At 36.1% G+C, this 21,760-nt stretch overlaps 1 protein-coding gene and 1 pseudogene across 6 annotated transcripts in view; one reads left to right on the forward strand and one right to left on the reverse strand.

The window, feature by feature from the left end:
- RGS22 (regulator of G protein signaling 22) overlaps nt 1-21,760 on the reverse strand; it is a 141,614-nt gene that overhangs the window by 59,885 nt on the left and 59,969 nt on the right. For all 6 annotated transcript variants that reach the window (XM_036232896.1, XM_016129783.2, XM_016129781.2 and 3 more), the window contains 4 exons: nt 16,588-16,715; nt 7,078-7,192; nt 5,531-5,653; nt 4,653-4,754 (listed from right to left, as the gene is read on the reverse strand). In XM_036232896.1, the coding sequence (XP_036088789.1) occupies nt 4,653-4,754; nt 5,531-5,653; nt 7,078-7,192; nt 16,588-16,715 (468 nt within the window). The remainder of the gene's footprint in view (nt 1-4,652; nt 4,755-5,530; nt 5,654-7,077; nt 7,193-16,587; nt 16,716-21,760) is intronic.
- On the forward strand, nt 8,666-8,783 carry LOC118612273 (annotated as a pseudogene).

Consider the following 21,760-nt stretch of genomic DNA (forward strand, 5'->3'; position numbering starts at 1 on the left):
TGGGATACTGTAGCAGCCAGACTCCAGGGTGGCTCCCATGAACACAGTATCTCCTAGTGTCATACCCCTTCATAATCCTCTTCCCCAAGCGTGGGCATAATGTGTGGCTTGCTTCTAACCAGTAGAACACGGCAATAGTGATGAGATTTATGTGACTATGTGTATGTGATTATATTACATAAGACAGTAATACCCATCTTACTAAGAATCTCACTCTTTTGCTGGTTTTGGAGAAGCGAGCTGCCATGCTGTGAGGTGCCAATGAGGAGAGGGCTACATTGCACAGAGATGAGGTAGCCTCTGGTGACATCCAGCAAAAAAAAAATGAGTTCTTAATCTGATGGCCTGCTGCTAACAAGCATGTGAGCATTGAAGTAGATCCTTCCTCAGTTGAGCCCCAGATGAGAAACCAGCCTTGGACAACATTTTGATTTACAGACTTGCAGAGGACCCAGAAAAGCTGTGCCCAGACTCCTTATTCATACAAACTGTAAGATAATAAATGTGTGTTGTTTTAAGCCACAGAGTTATGATAATACTGTTACATAGGAATAGATAACACAGCTACTGACCATATGATATGTCTAAATGCTTAAAAGAATAAACATGAAAACATAAGACAAAAGAACAAATACATCAGGAAGATTTGAAAAACACAAGTAATAATAATAAAAAAAAAACCCTCATAATTCCTAAAATGATTTAACTCAATGGATGGGTTAAATAGCAAATTGAAAAATGCTAAAGAAATAATATATGAACTGAAAAACAGATAAAAGGAAGTCGATCTACTTCAAGTTATAACATACAACACAGATATTAAAAGATGGAAAAACCTGAAAGAGAGATTAAGAGAGATACAGAATAGGTTGAAAAACACCAACATTGATCAGACAGGGAATCCAGAATGACAAAATACAGAAACGAGAAACAGAAAGACCAAAATAAAAAATGGCTGAGTAGTTTACAGAATTAATGAAAAACGTGATTGCTCAGATTCTAGATGCAAATTAAACCCAAGAATTGTAACCGTAGTAAACATGTTGAAGTAAAATATAGAACACCAAAGAGAAGAATTATAAAAGCAAATAGTGAGAGAAAGCATCCACCCTCAAAGAAGCAATATAGCAATAGAAACCAAAAGACATTAGAGTAATATCTGCTAAGAGAAACTGTGAATCTAGAATTCTATATTCAGCTAAATGAGCAATGAGAGAATAAAATAGATATTTTTCAGATGAATAAAATTCGAGGAATTTTACCAGTAATAAATCCTAATGAAAACCCATGAAAAATATTAATTTTCAGAAATAAAACCCAAAAGAAGGAATGCAAGGTAAAAAGCAATGGTAAGCAAGAAATTCTGTGTGACTAAATCTATACAAGCATCGACATTATAAAAATACCATACCAAAAAAAAAAAAATGCCATACAAAAAAATATATATATTAAATAGGCAAGATGTGGTAGAATTAAAGTGTTCCAGGACCGATCCTTGACTTGTTTGAGAGGAGGATAAAGATAATAATAAGTTATACACTTTAATTTCAGTATGCATGTTAAAATTGTAAGGGTGAAACAGAAATAGAATATCTGACTTCCAAACCAGTAGAAGGAAGTAAAATGTAAAACACTATTACTATGCACATTTTACAAAACATGAAACGGGGGCTTATGAAACTGACTTGACCACGTTTGCTCAGCTAATAACTTGCATAATGTGACTTAAATTCATGTCTTTCAACTTCGAGTTCTGTAATTTTTTTCTTCTATGTCATATTGCCTCTGATCTAGGTGATACATTAAAATAACAATGTGTTACCCTGATGTTCAATTCAATGAAACAAAGAAAAAATCTCACATTGCTGCAAGAATATATTTATATAAATGAGACTTTGTGGGAAAAGTGCCGTGGATTGACCTAGCAATCCTCTTGTTCCTCATTCCCATTTCATTCTTACTTGCCTTCTCACTCATTAATTCGTACATTCTCCACATAATTTTTTTTCCCGGGTTCTAATTTTCACCGTTTTTTTTCTCCCTTCCTCCTTCCCATTAATTATATTTATTTTGTACATGTTTGTATGTGTGTATACATATGTAAACATGTATAATATTTAAACGTCATACATGTTTACTAATTTTAGAAAATCTCAATGTATATGCTGTGGACAGTGATAAATTCTAACTGCATAGTTTTTGTTGGGATACAATTTGTTTGAAAGATTTCTACAGACATGGAAGAAGTTATAAAAGACAGTGGTATTCAGATCTGCTTCATTCTATTGTCGCGCTCCATCACCGAAGCAATTATGTAATGTCAAAAAGACAGTAGAACTATCTGTGATGCACCTAGGCTCCAAATCATAGCAGTAACAGATGACCCCCTGGCAAGCCGCTGCTAGAGTCAAAGACTGTATCTCTGAACTATGGTGGTGATTCCCTTTCTCCTTGCCGAAATCATTTCACTTGGTCTCCAATACTCTATTGAAGCCATGTAGTACAATCTTCAGGATATGCCCAAGACTGTAGTTCAAATTCCCAGGCCACAGTTAGTCATATTAAATCATTGTTACTGACCCTTTCCCCAACACCACCACCTAGTTTGCCTATAGATATTTCTGTAATACTTCTTGAGGTTATAAAACTTCAAGGTATATAATCTACCTACTGGTAATACAGAAAAGCACATAAGCCTTTTGGAATCAACTCTTGGTCTCCCACCATACAGCTTGTCAGATATATAAAAACAATATAAAATCAAGTTCATGGTAACACATTGCCAGCTGATTATATTCTGCCATTGGCATTATCAATCCAAAGATTTGTATTGTAATGTACCCTTGAAGAAAGTCACATAGAAATGCTATAAAGAAATATAGCATTATAAAGAAATTAGTAATATTTCATACTGTGAAATAAATCAATAGGATTATGGTATTAGAGGCCATTCTTATATCTAGACACACAGAAATCTTGCACTAACCAAAAAATAAAATAATCATAAGTGCAAAAACAAAACAAGCTTATTTTTAAAAATTACATTATTTGCTCCTTTTATTTACCCCTATTTACCTAAAAGCAAATTGCTCCATTGCTTCCCTCCACTCACCCTGCTTTGACTCCCTAAAAGATAACCGAGGAAAGAATAAAAAGTTTATGGGCCTCCATAACCCCCAAACAGAATAATCCATCACAGAATGACCAAAACTTGAAGGTATCCTGCTACACTATAGATGGTTAAATAATACCATTACTAAGAATTAATAAGTCTATCAAGCTCAAATACAATTTCCACTTTTATAAATACATAGAAATATGGTGATTATAACAACAACAACAACAACAAAAACCCCACTTAATTGAGCAGCTGAAGATTTTTGGAGGAGTACGCTTTATAGTAGTGAAAACATAATAAAAAATAACAGATGGTACTTTAGCAGACAGAGGCAATAAGTTAGAAGGAAAAGGATAGAGAATTATAGGTAAAGGATTAACGAGCAGAAGAACCAACTGTGTGGTCTCAGAAAATGGTACTGGCAAATTAGAGATATAATTTCATGATTTCATGGAACCAGATCTAGGTTATGTAGGAGCTGAAGTCCTTATTCTCATGGTAAAAAGTACAAAACTCTGTCAGCTGATTTACAAAGCACAATTATTAATGCCAGAGTCAGGATGGTGGAAGTAACAACAAACATTTAGCAGTAAATACTCTCTGATGTCCTGAATGAGATTATAGCAAAGTAATAAATAAAAAGACAAAGCTGATCTCCTCAGCATTGTTCAGGCAAAGGTCCTCTTGAAAGGGGTTCAGATTTTAAGAACCACTTAAGTGGTCAACAGATATAGAAGTGATTAGCAGTTTTCTAGGCTTGATGACCTCTCTCCTTAAAAGATCAGAAGAGCCTAAGAATAAAAAACTGAAAAGATAACTCAGCTCAAGTCATAATTCTATTCCTTTCCTTCTTCCAACAGAAAACTGGCCACCCTCTCTGTCTTCCTTTGCTGAGAATTCTCTGTTCTTTCTCCTGTTTGTTTGGTTTTTTTTTTTTCCTCTTCCTCCTCTATTTTGCTTCAGGGAGGTCTTGAGATAGTAGTGTTTTCTCCACCTCTCAGTATCTGTCATATATCATGTGTAGCACAGAAGCCCAGGCGAAGACACAGGGCCTATGCCACACACAGTCAGTCAACATTCTCTCTTGCCTTTAGACAGGTCAACAGCTAAAGTGTATCCAACAGTTGATTTCTGCAGGAAGCTCAGAGAGCAGCTTTGGCCAATGCCTCTGTTCCAGTCACTTCAATGATTCATTACAAGTCCTCTCTCAGGGCAGGGTTCTCTTTTGAATAATTCACAACCAAACCAAAAAGGCATAAATTTTAAAAAGGGGAAAGGAGGAGTCCTTTATTGGAACAAGTAATTGGCAGCATAGAGAAAGTAAAGCAAACCAAATAAAATAGATAAAACTGAGAACCCAGAAATCAGATTACAAAACAATAGTTGGCTGACATTTAAATAAAGTAATGCCATGGCAATAATTTAACTGTTGCTTTTTTGCCTGAACTCCCAGATTCTCTTGTTTGGGGCCTGACACAGCTTTTCATTTCTTTGTATACTTAGAGCTTCACGGTGAACCAACATTAATACTCACTTGGGCTTGCTTGCATACTTTAAAAGGGTGAAGTGTTTCTTGGTAGAAAAGTTGATGATAAGCCTGTAGGTCAAACCAGAAGTACACGCTGTTCCTCCACAACTACAGATGGGAAAAGCACATCAATTATTACCACCAATTATTGAAGCTCCACAAAGCTCTAATTTCAAATAGAATTGTTTAGCTCCGTGGTGTTACCATATATCTAATTCAATTTAATGTGGTTTTATTTTCTATCACAAACTGGCATCATACAAAATATTTATTGGTATTGTCCCTAGAACATTATATTTTGGCATGTATGCTTCTCATGTAATTGGTCACTAATAACATAAGCATTCTAGAAAACAATTAGGTTAATCGCTTAGTTCTGGCATGAACCCCAAATCTAAAGGTATTTTGATATATATGGGCAAATGTACATCGTATCAGAACTAAACACTACTCTTCATTTGAACCAGTGAAATATCACAGTCAACACGAAGACTTTGTGATAAAAAAAACTGTAAATAAGTTTGCCACTAGCCATTATAAGTGGTAATTATTAGGATTGTTAAAAATAAAAGTTAAAAGATTGAGAAAAATCAACTCCGAATTTCATATATATTACATTGAAACAAGTTAAATGAAAATAAACTACTGTTAATAGCACAGGTCAATCTTTGTCTACTTATACTGTACTTTTCTTTTTACTTTTAGCAGGATAGAAAATTATAATTGAGGTATTTAAATTCTTAGTAAATATTTGGTATGCGATTTATTACCAGAGATGAAAAATTTAACATCAAACATAATTATTTGAGCATTGAATTATTTCAACCTCTCTTATATTAAAATGAAGTAAAATGTATAAAATTAGACTTTAAATAATTTTCTACCTTGTTCTCTGAATGCTCACAAAATTTAGTAAAGAAGAATCCAGCTCTATTTTCTACATACAAAGACTGCAACAAATTTTCCATGTCATATCCTCCTAAGTCACCATCTGCCATGGTTTTAACCTAGATAACAAAACAGAGGTCCATTATCCACCCAGAAACACAATTTTTTTTTTTTATGGCATTGTACAACCGGGTTTCATAAATTCTGCCAAGCTGTCATTTCTTCACTGGACTATTTTATTTTTATACCATATATGGAATCAATGCAGTATTTTTGCATCTGACTGTCATATAGGGCTCATTTTTGGAGCAACTATAGCAGCAGAGTTCATTCTATTATAAACCAATCTGATCTCAAACTTAATGTTATAATAATTTCCTAGCCTCAACTATATTCTTGTTTCAGGTACCATGTCTTCCAAATCTCTGTTGGTGGCCTCTTTCCAACATATTTATTGTTATTTTAGCCTTGAGGTGCTGCTGAAATAGTTACAAGAGTTATAAAAAGAACTATCTTCATGGCCTCTCAGTGCTGCTCAGTAACCGTCTTTAATGGTGGTGAGGTGTGGGGAGTCTGGGGGAGAGAGTCCCTCTTTGGATAATGCCACCCCATACAGGTCATGGTCTTGAAAGTGTAAATGACAGTATAAGTTCTCATAAACTATTTACTATTTATGGGCTTCTGTGCCAACAATGCTGGCAACCCTGATAACATTCTTGAAACACAGAAATCTGGCTATGTCTCCAAACACAAGAGTGTTCTAGAATACAGTGGGGCATCTACTATTCACATGAACTCTTTACTATTTGTTATGTGCAAGTCAAACTTCTCTGTAATCTTAAGATAACTGTGGCAAGAATGATTTAGGGTTTAAATAAGATTCTTGTTCTTTGTTATAGTGTCTCTCTGCTTCTCTCTTTATTTTCCTAATAAACAAATTCTGATGTGAGAATTTCATGTTTTTATGATGTCTAACCATTGGCATTCCAAAACTAAAAAATCGTTATTTTGGTAGAAAAAAAAAATCCTAATTAGAAGAAAAGGAGAATAAAATTAATTGTTATATAAAATTACATCTAAGTGTTCAGACTATATCGGGACTGCCAAGGTTACTATCTAAAGTATAATCCTTAGGGAATATAAAATTATCATTTAGAACTGCTATACTGAATTCACATTATCAAGGTAGCCACACACTATGGAAGTACTCTGCTTTATAAAAATTCTAAGCCTACAAAATATAACATCAAAAATTATTTTTTATCAAGTGTTAAAACTTAATAAAAATCCTAGAGGGTCTTATTTTGTACCTGAAGGGCCCTGATACCAAAACCAGAACACAGCTGTTTTAAAAAGAGTAATCAATGGAATATAGAGCAACATAATACTCAAAAGGAAACAGAGGAAATTTTTATGTAAAAATCCTTTTGCAAGGATAAAATAAAATGTGTTGTTTAATATTATAAATCAATAAAAGTTCTCTAAAATCAAAATCTGGGCACTTAAATGAGGAATTGGATTAATCAGTCCTCAAAATACTTACCAAAGGTTCTTCTGTATAAGTATATCTTCTTTCTAGCTGGGGCTTCAGACATTCAGAAATGTCGGTAAAAGATGTTAAACGAATAACTCTGCTGCTGTCTGACACATACTTTGACCTAAATTATAGGGATGAGAACTAATTGATCAACAAACATATTTCGAGTACCTTTAGTAAACATGGCATCAAATCTCAGGAGTGCTTCCTAGCATTGTTAGAGAATTAGGGGGAAAAAAGTATCAGGTCCAGCCCTCAAGAAGTAGCTGGGAGAATGAAGTATAGTCATACAGAAAGACAATTCTCAAAAAATAACTGCTGGCTGAATGAATTTGAGAATATATTATAGATGCCAAATGACTGGGCTGAATAATAAATTATTCATGTTATGGGAGTATAAAAATAAGAAGTCCCTTCTAGCTATATCAGTAATTTCAGAAATGAGATTTTTCCTGGAAAAAAAGAGTAGAAAATATAGTCTGTATGTATGTGTGTGCATGTGTGCACACGTGCATGCACACTTACAGGGGTTCTTTACATGGAGAGAACAATGAACTATATAAAGGTAGATGGAAAAAAACCTGTTTAAAAGGCAGAAAGTTAACTAATTTGCTTAGGGCAAGAGGACACTAACAATTAAGTGAACACTATATACTGCATAACAACATTATGCTAAATATAATGATCACATTTAATCCTCACAATAAGGATTTATATATGGTAGTTTGGGGCAAGATAACAGAATACTTTGGAGTTAGACTAATGACTGGACATTATCTTTTTATATTTTCTTATCCAGCTCCCCTCCCATACTCCACTGCAATTATTCTCAACCTTAACTTCCAGTTTTATAAAACATGCCTGTTCCACCTCACCAATCTAACTCCACTCCATTCTACCAGCAGATTACTTTGCAAGTTCTTCTCAAACAAAATGTAGGTACAGCATGCTTCAGTTTTTGCTACAGTCACTACTCTCCTACATAGCAGACACTGTTGATTGATTAACTAACTCAACATCCATTCCCACTGACATGTTTCTATAACCAGCACCAGAGAGATACTGAAACGGCTAAATATTCACTTTCCAATACTTCCTTGCAGAGAGAGGTGGTCATATAACATACTGCGACTAATGAGAAAGAAAATGAAGTCTGCTGGGCCGCTTCTACAAGAGCTTGCTTTCCTGACCAAAGGCAGAGTGCTAATGGAAATTGCCTTCCTCCTTTATGATTTGAAAGCCTGATGTTAGGAGTTGTAATGCTATTATGAATAAATGGCCAAGAGGATTACAGGGTTCAGACCTTAATGTCTGTGATATCAGTAAACCAACACTAGCAGTTGCCTGCCTTCACATTTCTTGTTCTGTGAGAAAAATAAGATGGATTTGTCTAGGTCATTATTATTTAGATTTTCTGTTATTTGCATCTAAAGTATTCTTAAATTATCTATCAACAAATACAGTCATCTATACCCACCTGCTTTCCTTCCACCTTGTTTCAGAAAGAAGTATCCCATCTCCTTGCCTTGGCAAGGAGTCATTGCCTTAGTTCTTGAACCCTTCCTTCTACTGTCCTTTGAAAATAGAGAACTTAGTTTATGGCCATGCTGCCCTTAACAATCCTGATTTCATCTGATCTCAAAAGCTAAGCAGGGTCGGGCCTGGTTAGTACTCGGATGGGAGACCCTCTAGGAAGACCAGTGCTATATATATAGGTGTATAACATTTTTTAAAAATGTTTTAAAAAGGGATTGTAAGCTGACAAGGTCCTTGCAATCTGTGAAGTCAACCAAGGGTTGCCTCAACTAAAAAAAAATAAAATAAAATAAAAAATAGATAACTTTTTCTTACTCATGTATCTTCAACTTCTCCCTTTCTCCTAGCTTCTACTCTAAGCATGTAAACAGCCTCAAGTCTCCTCTATCTTAAAAATAACCTTTCCCATCTACGGCCATGCCACCCTGAACAAGCTAAGCAGGGTCAGGCTTGGTTAGTACTTGAATGAGAGACCACGTAGGAATACCAGGTGCTATAGGCATTTAAAAACAGACAAACAAACAAACAAACAAACCCTTTCCCACTACAGAAAATCATCAAACCACAAAGCAAGGGAGGGAGGAAGGAACAAAGGAATTACAGAACAAAGGAATTACAGAACTGGATAAATGGATTAAAAAACAAGACCTATCTATATACTGCTTACTTCAGCTGTAATGACACACACAGATTGAAAGTAAAGGAATGGAAAAAGACATTACATGTAAATGAAAAAAAAAACATACCTGAGGGAACTATTCTCAGATCAAATAGACTTTAAAACAAAGACTGTAATAAGAGACAAAGAAGGTCATTATTTAATGATAAAGGGATCAATCCAACAAGAGGATGTAATATTTACATTTGTAAATATTTATGCACCAAATATAGGAACACCAAAATATATAAACCAAATATAAACAGACCTAAAGGGAGAAATAGATAGCAGTACAATAATAGTGGGGGACTTTAATATTCCACCTTTATCAATGGATAGATCATCCAGACAGAAATCAGTAAGGAAACATAGGCCTTAAACAACATGTTAGACTGGATGGATTTAAAAGATATTTACAGAACATTTCTTAAAAAGCAACAGAATACCTATTCTTAAGTTCACATGGAACATTTTCTAGGACAGATCATATGTTAGAACACAAAACAGGTCTTAATATATTTAAACAATGAAAATCATATCAAGCATCTTGTCCAACCATAATGGTATGAAACTAGATATCAATTACAAGAAAAAAAACCCAGAAAATTCACAAATATGTGGAGATTAAACAACATATTACTGAACAACAAGCGGGTCAAAAAAGAAGTCAAAATAGAATTCAAAAAATATCTTCGGACAAATGTAAATAGAAATACAACATACCAAAACTTATGGGATGCAGCAAAAGAAGTTCTAAAAGAAAAGTTCACAGTGATAAATGCCTACTTCAAGAAACAAACAAACAAAAATCTCAAGCAACCAAACTTTACACCTCAAGGAACTAGAAAAAGAAAAACAAACAAATCCCAAAGTTAGTAGTAGGAGGGAAATAAAGGTCAGGTGCAAATAAATAAAATAGAAACTAAAAAGACAATAGAAAATATCAACAAAATTAAGAGCTGGTTTTTTGAAAGCAAATTAAATGGACAAACCTTTAGCTAAATCACCAAAGAAAAAAGAGGACTCATAAAATCAGAAATGAAAGAGGAAATGTTACAACTGATACAAAGAATCATAAGAGACTACTATGAACAATTATGCACACAAAAAAATTGGACAATGTCAGAGAAATAAACAAATTCCTAGAAACATACAGCCTACCAAGACTGAATCAAGAAATAGAAAATCTGAATAGACATAATACTGGTAAGGAGATTGAATCAGTAATCAAAAACTTCCACAAAAACAAGCCTAGGATCAGGTGGCTTCACTGATGAATTCTACCAAACATTTAAGGAAGAATACCAATCTTTGTCAAACTTTTCCAAAAAACTAAAGAGGAAAAAAAAACTTCCAAACTCATTTTATGAGGTCAGTATTACACTGATACCAAAACCAGATAAGGATATTACAAGAAAATAAAATAATAGGACAATATCCGTGATGAACGTAGATGCAAAAATTCTCAACAAAGTATCAGGAAACCAAATTGAACAATGCATTGAAAGGATCATATGTCACCATCAAGTAGAATTTATTCTAGTCATGGGAGGCTGGTTCAAATCTGCAAATCAATCAGTGTGATACACCACATTAACAAAATGAAAGATAAAAATCATATGATCATCTCAATAGATGCGGGAAAAGGCATTTTACAAAATTTAACATCTGAGAGAGAGAAAAAAAATGGCATATATGATAGAGGCTCTGTTCAACCCTCTTTCAACCAAATCAAAGTTCTGACAGAAACAAAAAGCAAACAGCAAGGAAAACTGCCTGGGATCTAGATAAACAAGCCCTATAACTAGGGAGAGAAATAAGAAATAACCCTGCAACAGGAGGTAGGATGGGGTGAGGACGCAAGGCTGCCCGGTCTTGAGCAGCTGATTGGGACAGAGGCCGTAGCAGCGGCAGCTGGCAGCTGGCAGCTGGCAGCTGTAGATGCCTCTTAAAGGGGCCGTGTCTGCAAGTGGACTTTCGTGGTGACAGACCTGCTTGCTCTGAGCCACAGTGTCAGTTCGGCTGCGCGGGGGGCACCAGGGACTTACAGGGGGACACTGAGTTGTTGGAATGAGGGCCGAAGGTGAGACTTGCTCTGTACAGAAGTGCTGGTGGTATTCATCATTCTCTGCTGAGCCCTCCCCCCTCCCAGTGTGGGATGCAGAGCCTCTATAGGTGAGACCTCATCAAACTGGATAACAGAGGTCACTCCGCCCAGAGGATTCCCTGAAACCCTGCCTCCCACAACTTGTGGCCCCACCCGCGCCACATCCGGGCATGTCATTGGTGAGTCAGGTGCTCCTTGCTGAGCAGAGTCAAGACCCACATTAGTGGCAGCTGGCCTCGGTTTCTGGTGTGGTTTCTTGAGGCAACCATAAGGAAAGCATCCGTGGATTACTTCCTGAATCTTAATGTGTGGCCCCAGAGGGCCACAGGGTGGGGCTAAACTTGGCCTGCAGCTAAAACCCTCTCAGGACTGTGCCAATGAACACCTACTACAGAAAAATCCACACTAATAAGACCAGGAGACTTAGCTTTGCTTATTACATAGAAACAGACATGGAAAGTCAGCCTAAATAGGAAGACAAAGAAGCAGAAACCATATGAGAGAACAGAACAGAGATCCAGGAATAATGGAGTCAAGCAATCTAACAGATGCAGAGTTCAAAACACTGGTTATAAAGATGCTCAATGAACTTAGGGGAAGTGTAGATGAACTCAGTGAGAACTTAAACAAAGAGATAAAAAAAAAAAAGCATAAAAATGGAAATGGAAATTATAAAGGGGAACCAGTCAGCAATGAAAAACACGTTATCTGAGATGAAAGTATATTAAATGGAATAAAAAGAGTGAATAAAGAAGAGGATGTATATAGAGGATGGGGAAGCCAAGGACATTCAATCAGAATGGCAAGAAAAAAGAAGCCAAGACTATAATAATAATTTAAGGAGCCTACAGGACAATATTAAATGTAAAAACATCCATGTAACAGGGGTACCAGAAGGAAGACAAGATATTGAAGAGGTATTTGAATAACTAATGATAGAAAACCTCCCTAACCCAGTGAAGGAAATAGATATAAAACTCCAGGAAACTCAGAGAGTCCCCCAAAATGATAAGCCCAAAGAGGCCCACACCAAGATACATCATAATTAAAATGCCAAAGGTTAAATACAAAGAGAGAATCTTAAAAGTAGCAAGAGAAAAGCAATTAGTTACCTACAAGGGAACACCCATAAGACTGGTAGCTGATTTCTCAAGCCCAGGACAGAAGGGCTTGGCACAAAATATTCTACCTGATGAAGACCCAGGATCTACAACCAAGAATACTTTATCCAGCAAAGCTGTCATTTAGATTCAGAGGACAAAGCTTCCCAGACAAAAATAAGCAAAGGGAATTTATCATCACCAAGTCGGTATTACAGGAAATGTAATTACAGGGACTTATTTAAGAAGAAAAAATATGTATCAAAAATAGGACTAAAGAATGGTAATAACTTCATTCCTATCAACAAGTACCTCAAATGGAAAAGAATTAAGTGTTCCAACCAAAAGATACAGTGGCTGAATGGATAAGAAAAGACCTGTACATATGCTGCCTACAAGAGACTCCAGATTAAATGACACACACAGACTAAATGGAAGAGGATGGAAAAAGATATTGCCTTGATGGACCTGGAGGGTATTGCACTGAATGAAAAAGGTCTGATACAGAGAGACAAATAACACATGATTTCACATATATGTGGAATCTAAAGAACAAAATAAACAACAATAGAAATGGAAATAAACTCATAGATACAGAAAATATTTAGAAGGATACTAGATGGGAGGGGGGTTGTAGGGAACAAAAAAAAGGCAAAGGGATTAAGTGGTACAAATGGATAGTTGCAGAATAGACATGGAGATGTAGAATGCAACATAGGGAAGATGGTTAATTAAGTTTAATAAATATGTAAGGGGAAGATGGGCACTAAATTTAGTGGGGTGATCACTTTGTGAGTTATGTGGATCTCTGATCACTGCTATACAACTGAAACTGGTATATTATAGTATGCCAACTAGAATTGGGAAAAAACTCATTGAATTGTACAACGTAAATGCAAGCAACTAATTGTCTATTACATTTCAAAAATCTGGGGAAAAAAACAAACATACAAAAATCCACTCATGAATAAAACCCTCAACAAAGTGAATATAAAGGAAATGCACTGTAAGATAATAAAGGCCATGTATGACAAGCCCAGAGCTAACATCATGCTCAATGATGAAAAGACAAAAGCTTTTTCTCTAAGATCAGGAACAAGACAAAGATGCCCACTCTCATTGTTCTTATTCTGTATTACTACTAGAAGTCCTAAGTAGAGCAATTAGGCAAGACTAAGAAATACAAGGCATCCAAATCAAAAAGGAAGAGGCAAAAGTGTCACTATTTGCAGATGATATAATATTATATATACAAAACCCTAGACACTTCACCAAAAAATTGTTAGAACTAATAAACAAATTCAGTAAGAGTGCTGGATACAAAGTCAATATATGAAAATCCGTTGTGTTTCTATACACGAATAATGAACTATCAGAAAGAAAAATTAAAAAAAAAAATCCCATTTATAATAGCAACAAAAAGAGTAAAATACCTAGAAATTGACTTAAGGAAGTGAAAGACTTGCGTAATGAAAACTACAAAACACTGCTAAAAGAAATCAGAAAAGACATAACTAAATGGAATCATATCCCATGTTGGTGGAATGAAAGATTTAATATTGTTAAAATGTCAGTACCACTCAAGACAATCTATAGAGCAAATGCAATCCCAATCAAAAGCCTAATAACATTTTTTATAGAAATAGAAACACCCATCCTAAAATTTGTATGGAATCTCAAGGGACTACAAATAGCCCAAACAATCTTAAAATAGAAGAACAAAGCTGGAGAATTAACACTTCCTGATTTCAAAACTTACTACAAAACTACGGTAATCAAAACAGTGTGGTGTTGGCATAAAGACGTACATGTAGACCAATGGAACAAAATAGGGAGCCCATAAATAAACCCTTGCTTTTAAGCTCAAATGATTTTTGACAAGGATGCCAAAACCACTGAATGTGGAAAGAACAGTTTTTTCAACAAATGATCCTTAGAAATCTGGATATCCACTTACCAAAGAATAAAGTTGGACCCTTATCTAACAGACATAACAGATCTAACAAAGAACCAAAGAGAAATTATAGAAATAAAAAATATAATAATTGAAATTAGGAACTAAATAAATATGAATAACAACAGATTAGACATAGTTTAAGAGACAAACTGTAAACTGGAAGATAAGTCAAAAGAAAATTCCAGAATAGGACGACATACAGAAGACAGAGTAAAGAGAGGATAAATTAATTGGGTCTAACATACATTTAATTGGAATCTCAGAATGAGAGGAGATAGTTAGAAATAATATTGGTAGAGATAACAGCTGTTAATTTTCCAAAACCGATAAAAGACGTCAAAGCCACAGATTTAATAACCTTGAGTTGGATACATAAAAGTAAACGCAAACCTACAATTTTAGAGTAAAACTATAAAAATATATATATAGGTAATACTAAAGCAACTGGAGGAAAGACATATTATCCTTGAACAATAATTAGCCTAAGAGCTAATACAGTAGTCCCTCCTTGTCCATGGTTTCTCTTTCTACAGTTCAGTTGCCTGCAGACAACTTCGTTCTGAAATTAGTAAATGGAACATTCCAGAAATAAACTAATAAGTTTTAAATTTGTGCTGTTCTGAGTAGCATAATAAAATCTTGTGCTGTCACACTTTGTCTACCCTGGGACATAAATCATCCCTTTGTCCAGCATACTGATGCTACCTGCCGATCAGTCACTTAGTAGCTGTCTTGGTTATCAGATCGACTGTCATGGCATGATGATACTTGTGTTCAAGTAATCCTTATTTAATAATGGCCTCAAAGCACAAGAATAGTGATACTGGTGATTTGAATATACCAAAGAAAAGCCATAAAGTGCTTCCTTTAAGTGAAAAGATGACTATAGTGGAATAAGATAGTTAGTGGGGAGTAGGGAAATTGGGGGGGGGGGAGACCACATTCACAAACTTTTATTATAGTATATTATTATAATTGTTGTATTTTATTAGTTTTTGTTATTAATCTCTTATCATGCCTAATTCATAAATTAAGCTTTATCATATGTATGTATGTATGGGGAAAACATAGTGTATATAGGGTTCAGTATTATCGGAGGTTCCAAGTATCCACTGAGGGTCTTGGAATGTATCCCCAGTGGATAATGGGGGACTACTGTATTTTAACAGAAACATTAAAAGCTAGAAAATAACAAAATGATATCTTCCAAGTGCTGAAAGAAAATAAGTGCCAATCTATAATGCTATACCTAGCAAAAATAATTTAAAATAAAAGTTACCACAACATTAATGAACACTAAAAACATTATGCCAAATGAAAGATGCCAAACACAAAAGACAACATGTTGTACGGTTTCATTTATATGAATGTCCAGAATAGGCAAATCCATAGAGACAGAAAGTAAGTAGTAAGTGGTTACCAGGGGCTAAAGGAGGGAGAAAGGGAAAGTGATTGTTAATGGGATGGTGCTTCTTTGGGGAGATGAAATGTTCTGGAATCATATAAAGGTGACAGTTGCACAACTTTGGAAACATACTAAAAATCAGTGATTTATATACCTCAACATGATTAAAAGGGTGAATTTTATGTTATATAAATTTAATCTCATTAAAAAAACAAACAATGAAAATAAAGTAATAAATTATTAAACAAAGGATTATTCACCAGCAGACACCATACCAAAGTTAATACCAAAGAGTATTTGTCCAGGCTGAAGAAAAATAATCCCATTTTATAAAAAGAATAATATAAAGAGTAAATTTGTGGGCCAATCTAAATGAATAAAATAGCATACTATATTAAACAATGACAATATTTTTGAGAGTATTATGAGATCTCAAGTTTGAGAAATATTAAATTACTGAAATGGGCCAAGAAAGAATTGGAGAGTAATCTTTTCAGATAAGTCTTTTGATTCTATGGCTCATGAAAGGCTAGAAATCAGAGGCACCATCTCTTTAAAATTACTAATCTCAGGAGTTCTACTCCTAATTTACAGTATACACAGGAAGTATAACCCTCTAATATCTATCACTGAAATATAAAAACTCATGTAAAAAAATCAAGGTATTAGTTTTCAATTTCTATTTAATTTTTAGATTCTTAAAAAATCTTACCATTACAGAAAAACACTTGGCACATAAAAAGCTGTACCTACCCTTTATCAATCATGTCGTCCTGAGGAGAAACTGAATACAAAGCCTCGTTCTTCGGTTTTTGAAATGCTGTTTTTACTCTAGGTTTCTTAGGAGATTTAGGAGTTTGTACTAAACTGGATTCTTCTTTCTAAAAAGTGGTAAGATAATGAATAAAGTTAAAAATGAGAAAAATGAAAAAAAAAAAGAACAGAATGAAGCATAACTCTACACATTTACCTAAAATTTGTTTTGATCACTAGAGAATTTCTTCCCTCACCCTACCACCTACTATGCTTCCCACTGGAATAAAAGTGTTCTCAAACTCCTACTTTTATGCAACCAGAAGGCCGAAAGTCTTACAGCTATTTAGACTCTGAAAAAAGAAAGGACAAAAGCTTTATTTCCCTACATCATTGTGAAAAAAGACTCTTTCTCAGAGGAAAAACTATGCAAAAACTTTTCTTTATTCTATAACTGAATAGGTTTGTGGGGGAGGGGGTGCGCGCGTGCGTGTGTGTGTGCGTGCACGCGCACATGAATGCACCTGCGTATGCGTGGAAGAGTGGAAAATGGAGGTGGTACTCTGGGGAAAAGATGCAAGAATACCTTTGGTCCATAATAGAGGCCTATATCTTAACAGAGTTATTTCCTTCCATTGTTGGACATTTTATATTCATGGTTATTATTCCCATTATAAATATTCTTTATGGTAAACGTTACTATTTAAATCCAAAATATGAGATGCTACATGCATGAATCAAAAAAGTATAAACATCTGAATGTTAAAATGGAGGAAAAAAGAATCAATTATCTGAGTATGGGATATACATAAATGTAACATTATATAATACTTAAATGTAAGGATTATGAAGCATGGAAAATTGTTGATGATATTAAAACAAAAAAATTGGAATACAAAAGTATAAGTTCATTAAAACTAGGAATTCACAAGCCTAAGAGAAAAATAAATAAGTTAATAGGTGTCTAGAAGTAGGTGAGAGAAGTGATTTATCTCTTCAGTTTCTAAATATACAGTAATTTTACTTTTATAACTTGAAAAAGTGTAAACTTTTCTTATATGTCAACTTCTATTAGAATGTAATATATGTCGCTGGAGAACAAGGAGTATATTTGTGATGCTTCACTATCCAAAATAAATAATAAATCTTATATATGTACATTCCAGGTACCTAACGACTACGACTATTTTTTTAAAGAATTCTATAAACAAAATTAATTACTGAAGCATGTTTTACATATAACTTCCTAGGTATCAGGGCTCACACCTGTTTCAGTATTTTTTCAGCATGACATTAAGCAGCACTCAATAATGAGTGATATCACAGGGGCTGAGGTTATTAAAAGTGTACCATATAAAAGCGGTCGAATTCATAGAAGCAGAAAGTAAAACAGTTGGTACCAGAGGCTGAGGGAGGGGAAGGGGGAATTATTTAATGAACATATAGCTTCAGATTTACAAGACAAAAAGTTCTGGAGACCTGTTTCACAACAACACAAATATACTTACTTCTGAAATGTGCATTTGAAAATGGTTAAGATAGTTCATTTTGTTGCATATTTTTTCCACAATAAAAAGGTTTTTAAAAGTTTTTTAAGTGTATTTTATAGAGAAAAGGCTAAATTAGAATTTTTGAGCTTTGTGGCTCAGGTGAAAATTAGAAGAGTAGCAAGAAAGTAACTGATGGAGGAAAAAAACTGACAAAAGAGCACAGTAGAATGGGGGAGGAGGAGGAGGTGGATAAAAGAACTGTCCCATATTGTGACTGTGATGGTTGTTACACAATGTACGCATTTGTCATGATCCACAGAACTGTACACAAAAAAGAGTGAATATTAGAGTATGTAAATTATGCCTTAACTTTTTAAGTGACAAAGAAAACAGAATTGAGTTCTATCCCTTAGAGTGTTTTCTGCCAAAGAAAGACACAGTGAAATCAAAATGAGTCATCCAACTAGAAAATATCAATGACAAAATATGGTAAGATTACTCCGGAAACCGAGAAAGAGAACAAATGAGACTTATAGTCATGTTTATACCACGTTTTACACAAGCCGGTCTCTCCCCATTCCTTCCACACCGCTCTCTTATTCAAGTTCCTTTCACCAATCACACCACTTACTTCTTCTTCCCCTGTGCCTCTCAAATGCTGTGCAATGTTTTCTGTGTAGATGTTTACATGCTACCAGATGATGTGCTCCTTACATTACCCCTCTAAGATATGTATTAACTTGGTGACTAAGTCACTAAGTCACATAGGTTAACAGGAAAGATTAGATTTATCACTGGAGTGGCGCACAAAAAAGCCACAAGATATGAAGTTCAGAAAAATTTCAAAATGATGGAGAAGAAACCATTAATGCACTAAAGTGACACTGACGCAAAGTGTGGTCCCAAGACCAGTAACGGAAGTATTGCCTGGGAGGGATTTTGTTAAAAATGCAAATCCTTGGGTCACACCTTAGACCTACTGAATCTTGTTCTCCAGGTGGAATTTAGGAATTTGTTTTAAAAGCTCTTTGTCATGTTGAAGAACCACCAGCCTATAGCAGTGCTTTGCATACAAATCACCTAGGAATCTTATTAAAATGTAGATTCTAAAATATGACTCTAATGTTCAGACAGGTTGAGATCTCAGTTTTAAGCCAACCCCCTAATTTAACAAAGTGACTCTAACCCATGCAGATCAGTTAAATCAGAATCTCTGAAGGTCAGACCCAGGCATCAGCATATTTTAAAGCTTTCTTTTTGATTCTAATATGTATGGATCTATGGTTAACAAACCACTGACAGAGGAAAACTGTCCCTCCAGCTCTAAAACACTAGTTGTCGAAGTAAAACTGTGCTAGCTGGAAAATTACTGCTTGGCTATCGCCCATGGGAACATAACGCTCTAACAATAAGCTCTCTGCTTCTGTACCCCCTGCTTGCACAACAAACCTGTGGGTTGACAGTTAGTAAAAAGAAGAAAAATAGACTTGTGTGTTCAAACAGGGTGGAAAATCGGGGTTTAGGGCTTCAAAACCCTGTACCTCTACATTTCGGGGCTGCTTAATTTGGGGTCTGCGTACCCCTGGCAGACCTAGCTGGCTGAATAAAGAGAGTGTTTCCTATAACTCACTGATTTCTGGTGGTCTGTGTGGTTACAACAAAACTTTAAAAACTATATTATATATTTTACTGCTTTTAAAATAAGATATCCTGGGGACTCCCAGTCAAGATTGTGAAGTAGGTAAACACTGTGCTCATCTTCTCTCACAACTACATCGAAATTACAACCAAATTATAGAACAACCATTCTTGAGAACTGCTTGAAAATAAGCTGAACAGAAGGCCTATAACTAAGAATATAAAGAAGAAGCCATGATAAGTCTGGTAGAAGGGGTGGAGACACAAAATGGGCTGGTCCTACACCAATGTGGGGCGGTTAAGAATTGTGAGGGACATCTTGGCTGTGGAGGACCCCACTGTGTTATGGGTGGACAATTTTCCAGGAAGCCAGTATTAAATGTTTACATCTGATTCTGTTAACCAGGATAATCTGATCAAGGAGATGCTGTTAACCAGGGTAATCTGATCAAGGAGATGCCAACGGCCAACTGTTAATCAGGGTGTGGTGATCTGCTCAGGGATGTGCTGGTGGCTGTATAAACTGCCTCTTCTGAGAGCTCAGGGCTGATCTCTTCTAACCTTGCGTGGTAGAGAGTCAGTCGCCGGCCGGCTAATAAAGGCTCACAATTCATCTCAATTGGCTCCGTGGGTCTTGGATTTGATTGCACCACAACAACTGAAGAGCAAGGAGTACCAACTCCACACTGGGTTCCCCAGCTCAGAGTACCAGTGCTGGAAAGAGAAGTCCCCACAACAGCTGGCTGTGAAAATCAACAAGGTCTCAGTCCGGATGAGAGGAGGTCTGCTGAAGACCCAGGCATTCTCTTAAAGGGCCCAAGCACAGACTCACTTGCTCACAAACACTGGTCATGAGCTCCAGAGAATGAACAGCAGCTCTAAAAGCACCAGGGACATACTGGGAGGAACTGAACTGTCCGACCTCAGGGTGAGGGCTGGAGGGGCAACTCTCTCCAGGGCTGAAAAGCAGGCAGCTTCCATTGTTCCCTTGTTGAGCCCTCCCTCTACACAGCCAGGAGGCACAGGTTGACGAGATGGAAGGTGCCATTGTTTTGTTGTTGATCACTCCCCACACATAGCCTGCAAGTGCAGGCAGGCAACAAAGACGAGTCTCCATTAACCTAGTTAATGCCACTCTCCCCTACCCTAGTAATTCTCTGAATTAGGTGTGACCCCACCACACCCAATTCACACACCTGGCTGGAACCTCTTTCAGAGGCAAATCCACACAGGAGGCCAGCCTGGGCCCACACTGTGGACTTTCATAAAATCTCCCTAATGTCTGCAAATCCCAAACAAGCAGCAGCTAGCCTGGGCATGCCCTATACCTTTTGCTAAACAAGGTATAGTGCCCAAGCCCAGCACTAGTGACAGCTGGCTTCAGATCACAGCATAGCCACTCCCAGGTGCCTCCAAGCCTAGCACAGGCAACTAGCAACTAGCAACTGCACCACCTTGTAATTCATACCAGGTAACCCTGAGCCAGACACAGGTAGTGTCTGACCTTAGCATGAACCAGAACCCTTCCCAGAGGCCCCAGAACCAAGACAACCCGGTGGTCAATTTAGACCACTCCAGAGAACCACTCAATTAGTGCCACAAATGATACACCCAAAAGATGAACTTGGCAGGCACCTGAACTCAGTGGTCAAGGTTAGTCCTGATAGCCAGCCAGCCTAAGGGTTAATACACTCACTGACATTCCAACAACAATCAAGGTTCAACTACAATAGGAAAGCATACACAACCTACACAAGGGTCACTTGTGGAGCACCCTGCTCAGATGAACAGGGAGACTGTGACACTGGGAACCACAGGACATTTACTACATAAGGGTTCTCTGCCAAAATTGGGAGACACAGCAGACCTATCTAATACATAGAAACAAACACAGAGAGGCAGCCAAAATGAGGAGGCAAAGGAATATATCCCAAATGAAATAACAGGGTAAACCTCCAGAAAAAGAACTAATCAAAATAAAGGCATGCAATCTATCAGAAGCAGAGTTCAAAACACTGGTTATAAGGCTGCCCAAGGAATTTAAG

The sequence above is a fragment of the Rousettus aegyptiacus genome, unplaced genomic scaffold, assembly GCF_014176215.1.
Source record: "Rousettus aegyptiacus isolate mRouAeg1 unplaced genomic scaffold, mRouAeg1.p scaffold_m13_p_15, whole genome shotgun sequence".
Classification (NCBI taxonomy): domain Eukaryota; kingdom Metazoa; phylum Chordata; class Mammalia; order Chiroptera; family Pteropodidae; genus Rousettus; species Rousettus aegyptiacus.